At 68.2% G+C, this 13,102-nt stretch overlaps 3 protein-coding genes across 8 annotated transcripts in view; 1 reads left to right on the top strand and 2 right to left on the bottom strand.

Moving 5' to 3' along the window:
• SLC2A1 (solute carrier family 2 member 1) overlaps positions 1–13,102 on the top strand; it is a 159,163-nt gene that overhangs the window by 93,162 nt on the left and 52,899 nt on the right. The window lies entirely within an intron of this gene.
• Positions 39–3,340, bottom strand: LOC142092228 (polyhomeotic-like protein 2). 6 transcript variants are annotated; one of them, XM_075172030.1, is made up of 7 exons: positions 3,202–3,340; positions 2,166–2,374; positions 1,919–2,047; positions 1,646–1,782; positions 1,416–1,557; positions 1,019–1,325; positions 39–902 (listed from the first exon to the last, which is right to left on the bottom strand). In XM_075172030.1, the coding sequence occupies exons 2-7, from the start codon at positions 2,316–2,318 to the stop codon at positions 748–750; spliced, it is 1,023 nt and encodes a 340-aa protein (XP_075028131.1). In that variant the 5' UTR covers positions 2,319–2,374; positions 3,202–3,340; the 3' UTR covers positions 39–747. The 6 variants fall into 6 exon arrangements, with proteins under 6 accessions (XP_075028131.1, XP_075028127.1, XP_075028129.1 ...); XM_075172026.1 differs by having other exon boundaries at positions 1,646–1,760; positions 1,918–2,047; positions 3,202–3,333; XM_075172028.1 differs by having other exon boundaries at positions 1,019–1,268; positions 1,646–1,760; positions 1,918–2,047; positions 3,202–3,333.
• LOC142092192 (polyhomeotic-like protein 2) lies at positions 3,791–12,021 on the bottom strand. Its single transcript, XM_075171912.1, has 9 exons — positions 11,884–12,021; positions 8,689–8,877; positions 8,435–8,593; positions 8,281–8,358; positions 8,026–8,187; positions 6,424–6,528; positions 6,130–6,343; positions 5,067–5,425; positions 3,791–4,042 (listed from the first exon to the last, which is right to left on the bottom strand). The coding sequence occupies exons 2-9, from the start codon at positions 8,830–8,832 to the stop codon at positions 3,791–3,793; spliced, it is 1,473 nt and encodes a 490-aa protein (XP_075028013.1). The 5' UTR covers positions 8,833–8,877; positions 11,884–12,021.

Genomic DNA, 13,102 nt, shown 5'->3' with positions numbered 1-13,102 from the left:
AAAAGGGGGGGGGGAAGGAAAAGGGGGGGGGCCCCGAGTTTTTCTTTTTTTTTTTTTTTTTTCAGTGTTTATTAAAAACAAAAAAAAACCCCAGGAAAAAAGGGGGGAGGGGTCCGGGTGTTTTTGTGGTTTTTTTTCCTTTTTTTTTTTTTCTTTTCTTTTCTTAAAAAGACCATGGTGGCCGGGGGGGGGTGGGGTGGGGTGTGGGGGGGGTCCTTACCTGCCTGGGGGGCCCCCCCGCCACCACCGTCCTCTACTAAAGTGCCCCCAAAACAGCCCCCAGCCTGGGGGGGGGGTGGGGGGGTGACTCCTTCTCTGCACCCAGGCACCTCGAGACGCCCCCCCACCCCCCCAGGGACTAACACCCCCCCGGGGACTAACACCCCCCCGGGGCTGGTAGCCCAAATCCTGGCGGGGGCGGGGGGGGCGCACACGTTAAGGCAATCATCCTGCTTCGCCCTGCCGTTTTGGGGGGGGGGGGGGACGGGGGACACGGGGGAGACACAGGGACCCCCCCTCCCTGCCGGAGAAGGGGGGGGGTGACCCCCCCAATACGGGGGGACGCTATAGCTACGGGCTATATACACACCCCTGGGGACACGGGGGGGCCGCCCCGGGGCTCGGTTGTGCTCAGAAATGGCTCCCCCCCACCTCCCCCCTCCCCCATAACCCCTCTCCCCAAGGTCGGGCAGGGGTGTAGGGCAGGGAGGGGGTCCCATGGGTGCCCCCCACCCCACCCAACCGGCTCTAGGAGTCCTTGAGCATGCTGATACGGGCGTAGATCTTGAGGGCGGGCCCCAGTTTGATGTTCATGGTGCTCATGAGATGATCCTCCTTCAGCAGCAGCAGCGCCTGCCCGTCGATCTCCTGCGCCCTGAACTCCTCCGCGATCTCCTGGCAGCCTGCGGGGAGATGAGGGGGGGGGGGGCTGCGCTCAGCAAATCCCCCTCCTCCCACCCCCCCAAAAAAAAAAGGCGTCTGGGTATCCGTGTTGTCCCTCCCCCAAAATATTCCTCACCCGGCAGCGAGCGGATGAACTCGTAGACGTCCTCCACGTTCCACTTGCTGGGCTCGCTGGGGAGGAAGCGATGGCCGATGCTGGCCAGGTCTCGGACGTGGACGTCGGGGAGCTCCATCTCGCGCAGCTCCAGGTCTCGCTCGCCCTGGCGTCGGCGGGAGGTGGAGGAACTGGCCGAGATGGGGGAGAGCGGTTCCTCGTAGCTCGAATTATCCGAACAACGACTCGAATCTTCTTGGCTGTGGTTGAGCTGCAACGACGCCGTCACGGAAAGAGGCACCGAACCCGACGGGAGAGAAACCGGCGGCTGCGGGACGGAGCAGCGCCCGGCCTCAGAGCCCACCCGTACGCGTCACCTTGAATTTGGGGACGAATCCCCTCCGTCCCCTGCCCTCACCTGCTTCTTGGTGTCTTTGCTGAGGGTGGGCAACGTCCCCTTGCAGGTGCGACGACGGCCGTGGGGGGGACCGCCGGGTTTTTGCAGCTTGCTGCGATCGGGGTGGAACAAACCCACCCGCTTCGTGCACCCCACGTTGTACCTGCGGGGAGGGGCAGGGGGGGGGTGAGGGAGGGGGGCCGGATCCTGTCGGGGTGCTGGGGTGGGGTTTTTTTTTGGGGGGGGTTTACCTCTTGGCACAAGCCATGGAGCAGAAGCGCTTGGAGCGCTTGAATTTGTAAGCGAAGTCGACGCGGCCGCAGAGCTCGCACTTCAGTTTGGGGGGGTTCCCCTCCTCTTTGGATTCTGGGGGACGCGGAGGGACGCCCAGAGAGAGAAACGCAACCAGCTCAGCCGCGGGGGATCCCCCAAAATATCACCCGGTTGGGGGGGGGGGTGGGGAGGGTGGGCTCTACCGCACCCCATTTGGCGAGGAAATCGTTTCGGGGGGGCCGGGCGCTACCTTGTAAATAAGGTTCCTCCATTTCGGAGTCGGTGGTGGTGGTGTTGTCCTGCTGTGGGAGTTTCTCAGCCAGCAGCTCCTGCGCATACTTCTTCTTCAGATTCCCCACCAGCAACGAGGAGCGCCCCACCTGTGACGGAAAAACACTAGTGGGTGCTCCCCCCCCCCTCCCCAAAAATCCAATCCAAGTAGAAATAACGACGCGGATGGTAGAGGAGTTGGGAGGGGGGGGGGGGGGGATACGTTACCGGGAATGGTTCTGCCCCTTCCTGGATGACGAAGCCCTCGATAACGTGGGTGAGGATTTGGGGTTTCACGATGGCCTGGGGCGGTTTGTTCTCACCATTGTGGGGGGCAGCGCCGGCGACGGTGGAGGCAGAGCTCCCGGTCCCCGAGGTCATGCCGGGAACGCTGGCGAGGGTCTGGGGCTGAGCATGAAGGCGGTCGGCGGGCGGCTCTGCCGGAGGGAGGGGGGGCGGGGGGGGACGGACGGGGACACACACACGGTTACGGGGGACGCGGTGACGCCGGCGGTGACGCCGCGGCCTGTATTACCATACAGCTGGGTTGCTTTGGAAAGGAGGGGGGTGGGGGAGAAGCAGCTGCCGCCGCTCCCAGTGCGGTTCAGTGGGTCCCAGTAAGGCCCGATACGTTCCCCAGAGCTCTTGTGTATCCCCCCCCCCACCCCCCAACCCACCCATGCACCCCAAAATATCCTGGTGGACCCCAGGCAGCCCCCAAATACCCCGGCAGACCCTAAAGAGCCTCCAAATATGCCCAGTCAGCCCCCAGTACGCTCCAGTAAAGCCTCAATACATCTCAATAAGGTCCCAATACGCCCCAGTAAGGCCTCAGTACGCCCCAGTAAGGCCCAATCTACCACGGAAAGACGCGATATACCCCAGTAAGACCCAGTACGGCCCTATCTACCCCAGTAAGGCCTGATACGTCCCAGTAAGCCCCCATCGCCCCCAGTAAGGCCCAGTACGCTCCAGTAAGGCCTCATCTGCCCCCGCACGGCCCGGTGGGTGCCGGTAAGGCCCCGGTAGGCCTCGCTAGGCCCCGGTAGGCCCCACCACCTTTGTCCGGCGGCGGAGCCCGCTCCCCCCGCCCCTACCTGCGCCCGGGCCGCGGCTGCGGAGCCGGGACCGGGGACAGGCGGGAGGGGGGTGGGGGGGCGGATGCGGAAGTGAGGTCAGCGCCCGCCGCCCCGCCGGGCCGAGCCGGGCCGGACCAGGCCGAGCCTCGTCAAGGCGGGTCTGGGCGGGGCCGGGCCGCACTCACCGGCGGCGCTCAGCGGCTCGGCGGCCCCATGGCGCGGACAAAAGGCGGCGGTGGCGGCGGTGGCAGCGGCGGAGCGGGGACAAAGGCGGCGGCGGCGGCGGGGCCGGGCCGGGCCGGGGCGGCGGCGGCGGCTGCGCGGGGAGGGCGGGGCCTGGCGCTGGGCACGCCCCTTGTGCCCCTATTGGCCGCCGCCGCCGCCGCGCGCGCACGCGCGCGCCCACGCCGCCAGCAGGCGGAGCCTCGGGGCGGGGCCAGGGGTAGAGGCGGAGTCGGGGCGTTGGGCGGGGCCGCGGGGAGGGGCGGGGCCACACCGCCCCCCAGCAGCCTGTGCCCCCCCTCCCGTGCCCACGCGTGGGGGTGGGCGCCCTCCCCCCCCGCCGCAGACACACGCGTGGGAGGCCAACGGGGCGGGGACACCTCTTACAGCCAGAGGAGGACCCCTGCGCTCACATCCCCAGCCCACTGTGTCACCCGTGGGGCGGCGCCACGGGCACCCGTGGCCTCACGGAATCCCCACTGGAGCACAGCCCCGCCCCACGCGGAGCCCCGCAGACGCCGCACGCCCACCCGTGCCTCAGTTTCCCCCTCACTACGGCCCACCAGGGGTGCGGGGGGGGCAGCTCCACCCCACGAGTGGGTGCCCCTGGGGGAGGGGCAGAAAGGGGACGGTGTGGGGCTTACCGTGAGTGGGGGGCCGCTCGCCCTCGGGGGTGTCGGGGCCCGGGGGGGCGGCGGGCGGCGAGAGGGCGGGGGGCTGCGGCGGGGCAGCGGGTGGGCTCTCGGCGCTCCTCGGGGCGGGCGGTGGGTCCCGGCGGGGGCCCTCGGGGACCCCGAGTGGGGGCTGCGGCGGGGGCACACGCGTGTGCGAGGGTCAGGCGTGTGCACAGGTGCACAGGGCAGACACGCGTGTGCGGGTGGCACATGGGCACACACACAGCGCGAGCATGCACACGTGCGCACGGGTCGCGTGCACACACGTGTGCGGGGATGCAGTACACGCATGCGTGTGCATGGATCTGGCACGAGTGTGCAGACACATGCATGGATCGGACACACATGGCTCAGGCACACGTGCACGGATCGGGGCACACGTGCACACATGCACGTGCATGGATCTGGCAAACCTGTGCACACACGTGCATGGATCCAGTGCACACGCGTGGATCAGACACACGGGGAACAAGCACACGTGCACACACATGCATGGATCGGGCACATGCACCCCCCCCATGGACACAGATCAGGAACACACATGCACGCACACGTGCATGGATCAGGCAAACATGTCTGCACACACGTGTGCATGGACCATGTACGCACATACACACACATGTGCATGGATGTGGCAAACCTGTGCACACACGTGCATGGACCAGGCGCACACATGCACGGCTCCGTCACACACGTGCAGGCGCACGGATGTGGCACGAGTGCGCACACACGTGCATCAGACACATGGATTCGGCACACGTGCACACACATGCGGAGATCACGTGCACACACACGTGCACGGATCAGGCACGCACGTGCGCACACACACGTGCAGGAATCTGGCCAACCTGCGCACACACGTGTGCATGGGCCAGGTACACGCATGCACACGCCAGGTACACGCATGCACACGCACGTGCAGGGATCTGGCACGAGTGTGCACACCCGTACGCATGCAGACACGCGTGGATCGAGCACACGTGCAGCACATCTGCGCACCCCCCCACACACAGATCGGCTACACACGTGCGCACGCACACACGTGTGCAGGGATCAGGGCCCCCCCCATTCCCACACCAGCCCCTCCCCCCCCGCACCCCCAAACCGTGCCACGGGGGTTCGGGGGTGCCTGGGGGGGGGAGGACGCCCCTCACCGTGGCGCCGGCAGGCTGCAGCTGCAGGATGACGGCGGAGGCGTGCTGGAACTTGCGGGGGGCAGCGTGGCAGGCGGGGTGACCGTTGGGGGGGCCGCTCTCGCCCCCCGCTCCTTGGGGGACCCCCACTTTGGGTTGGGGGGCTGGGCCAGGGCTGGCAGGGGGTAGGGGTTGGAGTTGGGGGGCAGTGGGGGGCCCCGGGGGGGGCTGCCCGCGGGGTGCCAGCTGCTGCTGCTGCTGCTGGATGACGAACTGCTGCTGCTGCTGCTGCTGCTGCTGCTGCTGCTGCTGCTGCTGCGGCGGCTGCATCGGCTTCGGCGGCTGCTGCAGGAACTGGGGGGGCTGCAGCGGGGCGTAGGCTGCGGGGACAGCGACAGGGGACAGGGACCCCCCCCCTCATCACCGGCACCTCAACCCCAAGATTGCCCCCCCGCTGCGAGGCTGCTCCTCACTCTAGCATCTGTTCACTCTGGTGCCTACTGACAACCAGCTTTACCAGCTCCTGCTGCTGCTGCAGGAGGAGGCTGGGCTCAGGCTGTCCCAGGGTGGGGGGCGTCCCCCCATTTTGGGAGCCGCACCAGCACAGCACCCCCAGGCTCCATCACCCTGTGGGGTGCCCCGGCCCACACCCTCACTGCTCCAGCCCCCTGCACCCCACTGCAGAAGCTCATCCCAGAGGGTCCTGGGACCCTATGGGTGCTGCGGGTGCTAAGTCCCTTCGCAGGCAGGGCCCCTGAGGGGGTGTGCAGGCCCACAGGTCCCAAATGCAAGCGGGATGCTGATGCACAGGAAACACCAGTGCGGGCCATCATTAGGTTTCAGAGTGAACACCCTGCAGGCTGCTCAGCTGAGGGCTGCACCCACCCTGCTCACCTCACCCTGACTTTCTGAGCACCCAAGGTGGGGGTGACACACCCCTGAAGTGGGTACACAAGGCTGCCGGACTCACGTACAGGCAAGAAAACCATGAGGCCCATCATTAGGTTTCAGAGTGAATGTCCCACCCTGCGACTCCCCCAGCACCCACATGTCCCCCTGCCACCACCACGGCGCAGCAACTTACCTGGGGTGACGAGTGGGTGGGCAGCAGCGGGGGCGGCAGCGCGGGCCAGGGGGTGGGTGCGGGCATCGGGCCCCTCGGCTTTTTTGAGGTGCTCGGCGGGGGGGTCAGGTGGGGGACCCCGGGGGGGACCGGCCCGGGGCGGGGGGCCACCAGGGGGCTTCATGGCCAGGGCGGGGAGGTGGGGGCCGGCGGGGCGCAGGGCCAGGCTGTGCACCTGCAACGGCAGCGGGTCAGGGGGGTCCTGAGGGGGGGGGCAGGATTTTGGGGGGCTGGCGAGGTTGTGGGGGGACTCACCTGGGGGGCGGCGGGGGGCGGGGCGGGCGGCGGCGCCGGCGGTGGTGCCGGTGCGGGGCTCTCCGGCCGGACGGCGCTGACGGGGCCCGTGGGTGTGAAGATGAGCTGGGGGGCACAGAGAGTGGGTGCGTGGCCCCCGATGGGGGGGGTGGCACCCCGTGTGTGTGTGTCCCCTCCGTGTCCCTATGGGGTGGCACATGTGTGGGGCATGGGATTACGGGTGGGGTGACACGTGTGTCCCCCTACCCGTGTTCCCAGGGACCTCCGGTGCCAGGAGGGGTGCAAGGGACAGGCACCCTATAGGGTCTGGGCACCCTATGGGGTCTGGGCACCCCCAGTGTGGTGGGGGACACCCTATAAGGTCCTGACACCCCCCCCCAAAGGCAAAGAGCACCCTCCTGGGCTTGGGCACCTCCCAACTGGGCTGTGGGTGCCCTGTGGGGTCTGGGTACCCCACAGTGGGGCACGGAGCACCCTATATGGGGGCTGCGTACCCCCCAGGAGGGTGGGAGGCACCCTATAGGGTCTAGGTACCCTATGGGGTATGGGCAGCCCGGAGTGGGGCAAGGGGTACCCTGTGGGGTCTACGGACCCCAAAGGAGGGTGGGGGCACCCTGTGGGGTTTGGGCACCCCCCAACAGGCTCCGGGCACCCCATGCTGGTCTGACGGCACCCTACGGGGTCTGGGCACCCTATGGCATCTTGGCAACCCCCAGGGGGGTGAAAGGCACCTTATGGGGTCCAGGCACCTCTCAACTGGGCGACGGGCACCCTACGGGGTCTGGGTACCCCACTATGGGGTGATGGGCACCCTATGGGTCCTGCCCACCCCACAGCGGGGTGATGGGCACCTTGGGGGTCCTGGGCATCCCACAGCAGGGTGATGAGCGCTCTACAGGGTCAGGGACCCTATAGGGTCCTGGCCACCCACAGTGGGATAATGGGCACCCTACGGGTCCCAGCCACCCTGCGGTGAGATGATGGGCACCCTATGGGTCCCAGGCACCCCACAGTGGGATAATGGGCACCCTATAGGGTCAGGGACCCTATAGGGTCCCACCGCCCCACAGCAGGACCCTGGGTACCCTGTGAGTCCTGTCCACCCCACAGCAGGACGATGAGCACCCCACGGGTCCCGGCCACCCCACAGCAGGATGATGAGCACCCCATGGGTCCTGGGCACCCCATAGGTGGATGACGGGCACCCTATGGGTCCTGGGCACCCCACAGCAGGACGACGGGTACCCCATGGGTCCCGGGCACCCCACAACAGGACGACGGGTACCCCACGGGTCCTGGTCACCCCACAACAGGACGACGGGCACCTGATGGGTCCCAGCCACCCCACAGCAGGACGATGAGCACCCGATGGGTCCTGGGCACCCCACAGCAGGACAACGGGCACCCTATGGGTGTCAGGCACCCCATAGGTGGATGACGGGCACCCTATGGGTCCCGGGCACTCCACAGCAGGACGACGGGCACCCGATGGGTCCCAGGCACCCCACAGCTGGATGATGGGCATCCTACAAGTCCTGGCCACCCCACAGCTGGATGACGGGCACCCTACGGGTCCCGGCCACCCCACAGGTCGCCCCTTACCATCTGCGCCCGCAGGTACATCTGGGCCTGGCTGGCGGTGAGGGCGGGCGAGGCGGCGTTGCCCAGCAGCACGGCCTGCTGCGCGATGCCCGAGGCCCCGGGGGTGACGCTCTGCGCCCGGTTCAGGAGCTGCGCGGCCGCCGGCGACGTCGCCAGGTTGATCTGCAACGGGGAGGCAGGAGACGGTTGGGGTGCCGCGCCGGATCGGTGGGTGGGTGCCGGTGGGATGGGTGCCGGAGGGGACGGGGGACTCACCGTGGGTTGCTGCGCCGGTGCCGGCTGGGCGCCGTTACCACCCGAAGAGCCGCTCTGCCTGTTTGCCGCCAGGCTCGCCTGGGGAGAAGAGCCAAGTGTCACCCGTATCCCGCACCGCAGCACCCATGGGTGCCCCTGGGGTGGTGTCCCGTACCTGCTGGACGGCGGCCAGGCTCTGGAGCTGGGCGCTGGTGAGGTGCTGCTGCTGGAGCGCAGCCGTCTGCAGCATCAGGTGCTGCTGCTGCGCCGCGTACATCTGCTGCAGGTACTGCGCCGCCGTGTTGGGCTGCCGGTGCAGCGCTTGCTGGATCACCTTTTGGGGGGCGCAAAGACGTCCGTGGGCTGCACCCCAACCCCAAAACGCTGCCCTCAAACCTCCAACACCCCCCCGCCCCCAAAATATCGTACCTGGACGGTCTGGCGGTCAGGGATGCCGCTGTAGACGGAGATCTGGGGAGCGGGCGGGCGCGCGGTGCCGGTGCTGCTGGGCGTCGTGGCGGTGCCGCCGGCGCTGCTGGAGGGCGGAGGTGCCGGGAGCTGCTCGTTCTCCATGGTGGTTTGCCGGGGTGCCACGAGGCAGCGGGGGTCAGGCTAGAGCTGGGGAGGGGGGAGAAAGGGTGAGAGGGGGCACCCCGCAGCACCCAAAGTTGGCACCCGATGTCTGCTCCGAGCTTCGGCGCAGGGTTACGGCTGGGGTGCCGGCGTGTCCGTACCGACGGGTGCATGGGGCTGCTGCATCCCCCCTCCGGCGTGTTTGGGACGGGGATGACACCCCCCCAAACCCCTCCTAGGGCGAAGCATCTCCCACCCTGGGGTGCACCCATGGGTGCCAGCTGGTTGCGGGCGGGAGGGGGGCTTGCACCCACGTGGTCGCCCAACGTGGCACCTCCGGTGCAGCCAAACCCCTCCCTGGTGCCGGGTGCCATCCTGCTGCACTTCCAAGGCCCCGGGGCGGGGGGGGGTCATGGCCCCCTGCCCGCTGCCAGACCCCCGGCTATGGGGGGCCGTGGCTGTGACCCCCCCCCCATATCGATGGAGGGGGAGGAAGAGGATGGCGGGATGGAGGAAGGACTCGGGAAGCCCCATGGTTCATCCTCCCCCCCCCAAAGAGGGGGGTGAGTGGGTCTGGGGCCGCATCCTGCCCCGGGTGCTGAGGGAGGATGGACAGAAGGACGGACAGAGGTAGGGAAGGGATGGACGGCCAGAAGGCCGGAGGAAAGGAAAGGACAGAAGGCTGGATGGACAGAGGGACAGCTGGAAGGGAGGGAGAGACAGAAGGACGGATGGGAGGAGGAGAGGGATGAAGGGACAGACGGACAGAAGGAAGTGAGGGAAGTAGGAAAGGGACAAAGGCCAGGAGGGAAGGACAGACGGACGGACGGAGGAAGAGGGGCAGAAGGAAATAGGAAAGGGGTGGAAGGGAAGACCAAGGGAGGGAGGGACGGAGGGACAGAATAAGGAAAGACAGAAGGACAGACGGAAGTAGGAAAGGGCTGATGGGAAGGCTGGAAGGACAGACAGAATGACAGACAGGAGGAGGAAAAGGATGGATGGAAAGGGAGGGAAGGACGGACAGAGGAAAGGATGGACGGAAGGATGGACGGAAAGAGGAAAGGGATGGAAGGAGGGAGGGAAGGATGGCCGGACAAAAGAAATAAGGACAGACGGAAGGACGGATGGAAGGAGGAAAGGACCAAGGACAGGAGGGAAGGACAGAAGGAAGGAGGGAAGGGAGGGCCCAAGGGATGGAGGGAAGGACGGACGGAAGGGAGGAAAGACGGAAGTAGGAGAGGGACAGGGATGGAAGGAAGGACGGACAGAGGAAAGGGATGAAGGGAAGGAGAGATGGAAGGAAGGACAGACGGAAGGAAGAAGAGGGACAACCGGATGGAGGGAAGGGGACGGATGGGAGGGACAGAAGGACAGGAGGACGGGGACAGAGGGCTGGGTGCTGTGGAGGCCACAGGGGGGTTTGCGGGCAGCACCACCATCACCACCGCGACCGTGGTGGCCGTGGGGCTCCGTGGTCACCGACAGCCACCGCGTTCCGGTGGCCCGGTGCGCGCCGAGGGACCTCCGGTCACCTGCCCGTGACACCCGTCCCTGCCGAGCCCTTGCGCTGCCGGGTGATGGGTGCCACCGCCATGGGTGCCACCACGAGGGGTGCCACCACCACGGGTGCCACCACGGCAGGACCAGGGACAGCGGTGCGGGGCGCTGCAGACCATGGACAGCGGCCACGGCGGGTGGCCTTGGTGGCCACGGTGGGTGGCCTTGGTGGCCACGCCATAGCATGGCCCCACCAAACCATCCCAGCCACCTCCAGCCCCAGCATGGCACCCAAGGGACGTGGCAGCGGCGATGTCCCCGGCCTCGGTGGCCCGTGGGATTGCGTCCCCTGAGGGCGTCAACGCCCTGGAGCACGGGGTGGGACGTGCACGTGTCCTCGGGGGTGGCAGCACGTGTCCCCACCGCTGCTTCGTGTGACATCCCTGCGCGTGGCCTGTGACGCTTCCCAGCCTCGGGTCTGTCCGCTGGCACGCGTCCACCACGAGCCGGAAAAATTTTGGGAAGCACTTTTCCCCGCCGAGCGGCCACGGAGTTTTTCCCTGCCCCCTCCCTGCAGAAGAGCCTGGTGGCATCGGGGTGACACGGGGCCACCACGGTGACAGACACGGAGGGACCATCCAGAGCCAATCCCCCCACCCACCCGCTGTGGGTCCGAGCCCCCTCATCCTCACCCGCACCAAACTCCTGTAGACTTTGGGGTGTCAAATGGAGGGGACCTCACTTTTGAGCCACGGGTGACAGAGGAAACCCAGTTCCGACCCCTGCAAACCCCAAAAAACCATTAAACCCCCCCCCAAAAAATAAAAGGGGAAGAATTCCAGCACCTCCGGGTGATGGCAGGACCCACTGTGGCCGGGGGGGGCAGGGTGGGGGTCCCACAGCTGGCACAGGGAGGAGCTGGAGCCCCCCCAAGCTGAGCCCAAAATAGTGGTGCAAAATGATGGGGGGGGGCAGGAAATCGGGGTGGGTGGGATGTAATGGGGGGGTGGGATAGAATAGAGGGGGGTGGGATAGAATAGTAAGCAGTGTGATAGTGGGGGGGTGGGGAATAAGAATAAGGGGGTGCAAAACCAGAGGGGGGTGCAAGATGATGGTGAGGGGTGGGAAACACTAGTGGGGGGTGGGATATAATGGGGGGGTGGGATAAGAGTGGGGGGGTCAGATACGGTAGCAAGTGGTGGAGTATGATGGTGGGGGAGTGGGAAATAATAATAAGGGGGTGCAAAATCAGAGGAGGGGGGTACAAGATGATGGGGAGGGGTGGGATGTGGTGGTGGGGAAACACGAGTGGGGGGGGTGGGAAATGGGGGACTATAAATGGGGGGCGGGGAACGGCGGGGGGGGACACGGACACTGGTGGGGTTTGAGGCGGGTGGTGGTGGGCGCCCGGGTGGGTAAACTGAGGCACGGCGGGTCCCGGGGCGCATGCGCGGCGCGGCCCCCCCTCACACCCCCCCCCCTCAGTCCCCCCCCCGGCCCCGGCCCGGCCCAGACAAAGCCGCCGGGGCCCGGTAGCGGCGGCAAGCGCGGTACCTGCGGCCCGGGCGGAGCGGCTCCCGCCGGCCACGGCCATGGCCCAGGCACCTCCGGGGGCGGGCGGGGGGCGGAGGGCGGGGGTCCCGGTGCCGGTGCCGGCGGGGCCGGGCCCGCGGCCGCTCCCTCCTCCCTCAGGCGGCGGCGCGGCGGCCCGATGCCATAACTCATTTGCATTCCTCCGCGCGTCACGTGGGACGGACGGCCAATCAGCGTTCCGCCCGCCCCGACGGACACGCCCACCGCGCCCCGCGCCCGCCGCGACGGCGGCCGCCGCTCGCGCTCGCCATGGCAACGTGGGGAGGGGAGGGGAAGGGAGGGGAGGGGGGTCGCCATGGCAACGGGGAGGGGAGGGGGGGAGCAGGGGGGAGGGAGGGGGAGCCCCGGCGCCCGCCCCGGGCTGCGGATGCGCCCCGAGGGGAAGGGGGGGCCGGTACCGGCGGGACCTGCGGCGGGGGGGTGGTGGCACCGGTACCCGGTGCTGCCCGGGGTCACCCCGGGGCCGGTACCGGCGGGAGCTGCGGCGGGGGGGTGGTGGCACCGGTCCCCGGTGCTGCCCGGGGTCACCCCGGGGCCGGTACCGGCGGGAGCTGCGGCGGGGGGGTGGTGGCACCGGTCCCCGGTGCTGCCCGGGGTCACCCGGGGTGCTCCCGGAGGTGCTCAGGGCCGGTACCGGTGGGATGCTGCACCGGGGGGGTGGTGGCACCGGTCCCCGCTGTTTCCTGGGGTCACCCCGGGGTGTTCCCGGGGGTGCTCAGGGCCGGTACCGGCGGGACGCTGTGGTGGAGGGGGTGGTGGCACCGGTCCCCGGTGCTGCCCGGGGTCACCCGGGGTGTTCCCGGGGATGCTCAGGGCCGGTACCGGCGGGACGCTGTGGTGGAGGGGGTGGTCGCACCGGTTCCCGGTGCTGCCTGGGGTCACCCAGGGTGCTCCTGGTACCGGCGAGACGCTGCGGCGGAGGGATGGTGGCACCCGTCCCTGGGTCCCCCCCTGCTGCCTGGGGTCACCCCGGGGTGCCTACGGCCGGTACCGGAGCAATGCTGTGGCCAAGGGATGGTGGCACCGGTCCCCGGTGCTGCCCGCTGTCACCCCAGGGTGCTCCCGGGGGTGCCCAGGGCGGGGTGGGGGCTGGCAGGGTGCTGAACGGTGTCACCCTGAGGCCCAGCCAATCCATTGCACCGCAGGGACGTCGCCACCGGCAGGGACGTTATTTGCAGAA

Source organism: Calonectris borealis, chromosome 23 (assembly GCF_964195595.1).
Source record: "Calonectris borealis chromosome 23, bCalBor7.hap1.2, whole genome shotgun sequence".
In the NCBI taxonomy this organism is placed as follows: Eukaryota; Metazoa; Chordata; class Aves; order Procellariiformes; family Procellariidae; genus Calonectris; species Calonectris borealis.
The sequence above is the reverse complement of the archived record's forward strand: the minus strand, read 5'-3'. Positions and strand labels throughout refer to the sequence as shown.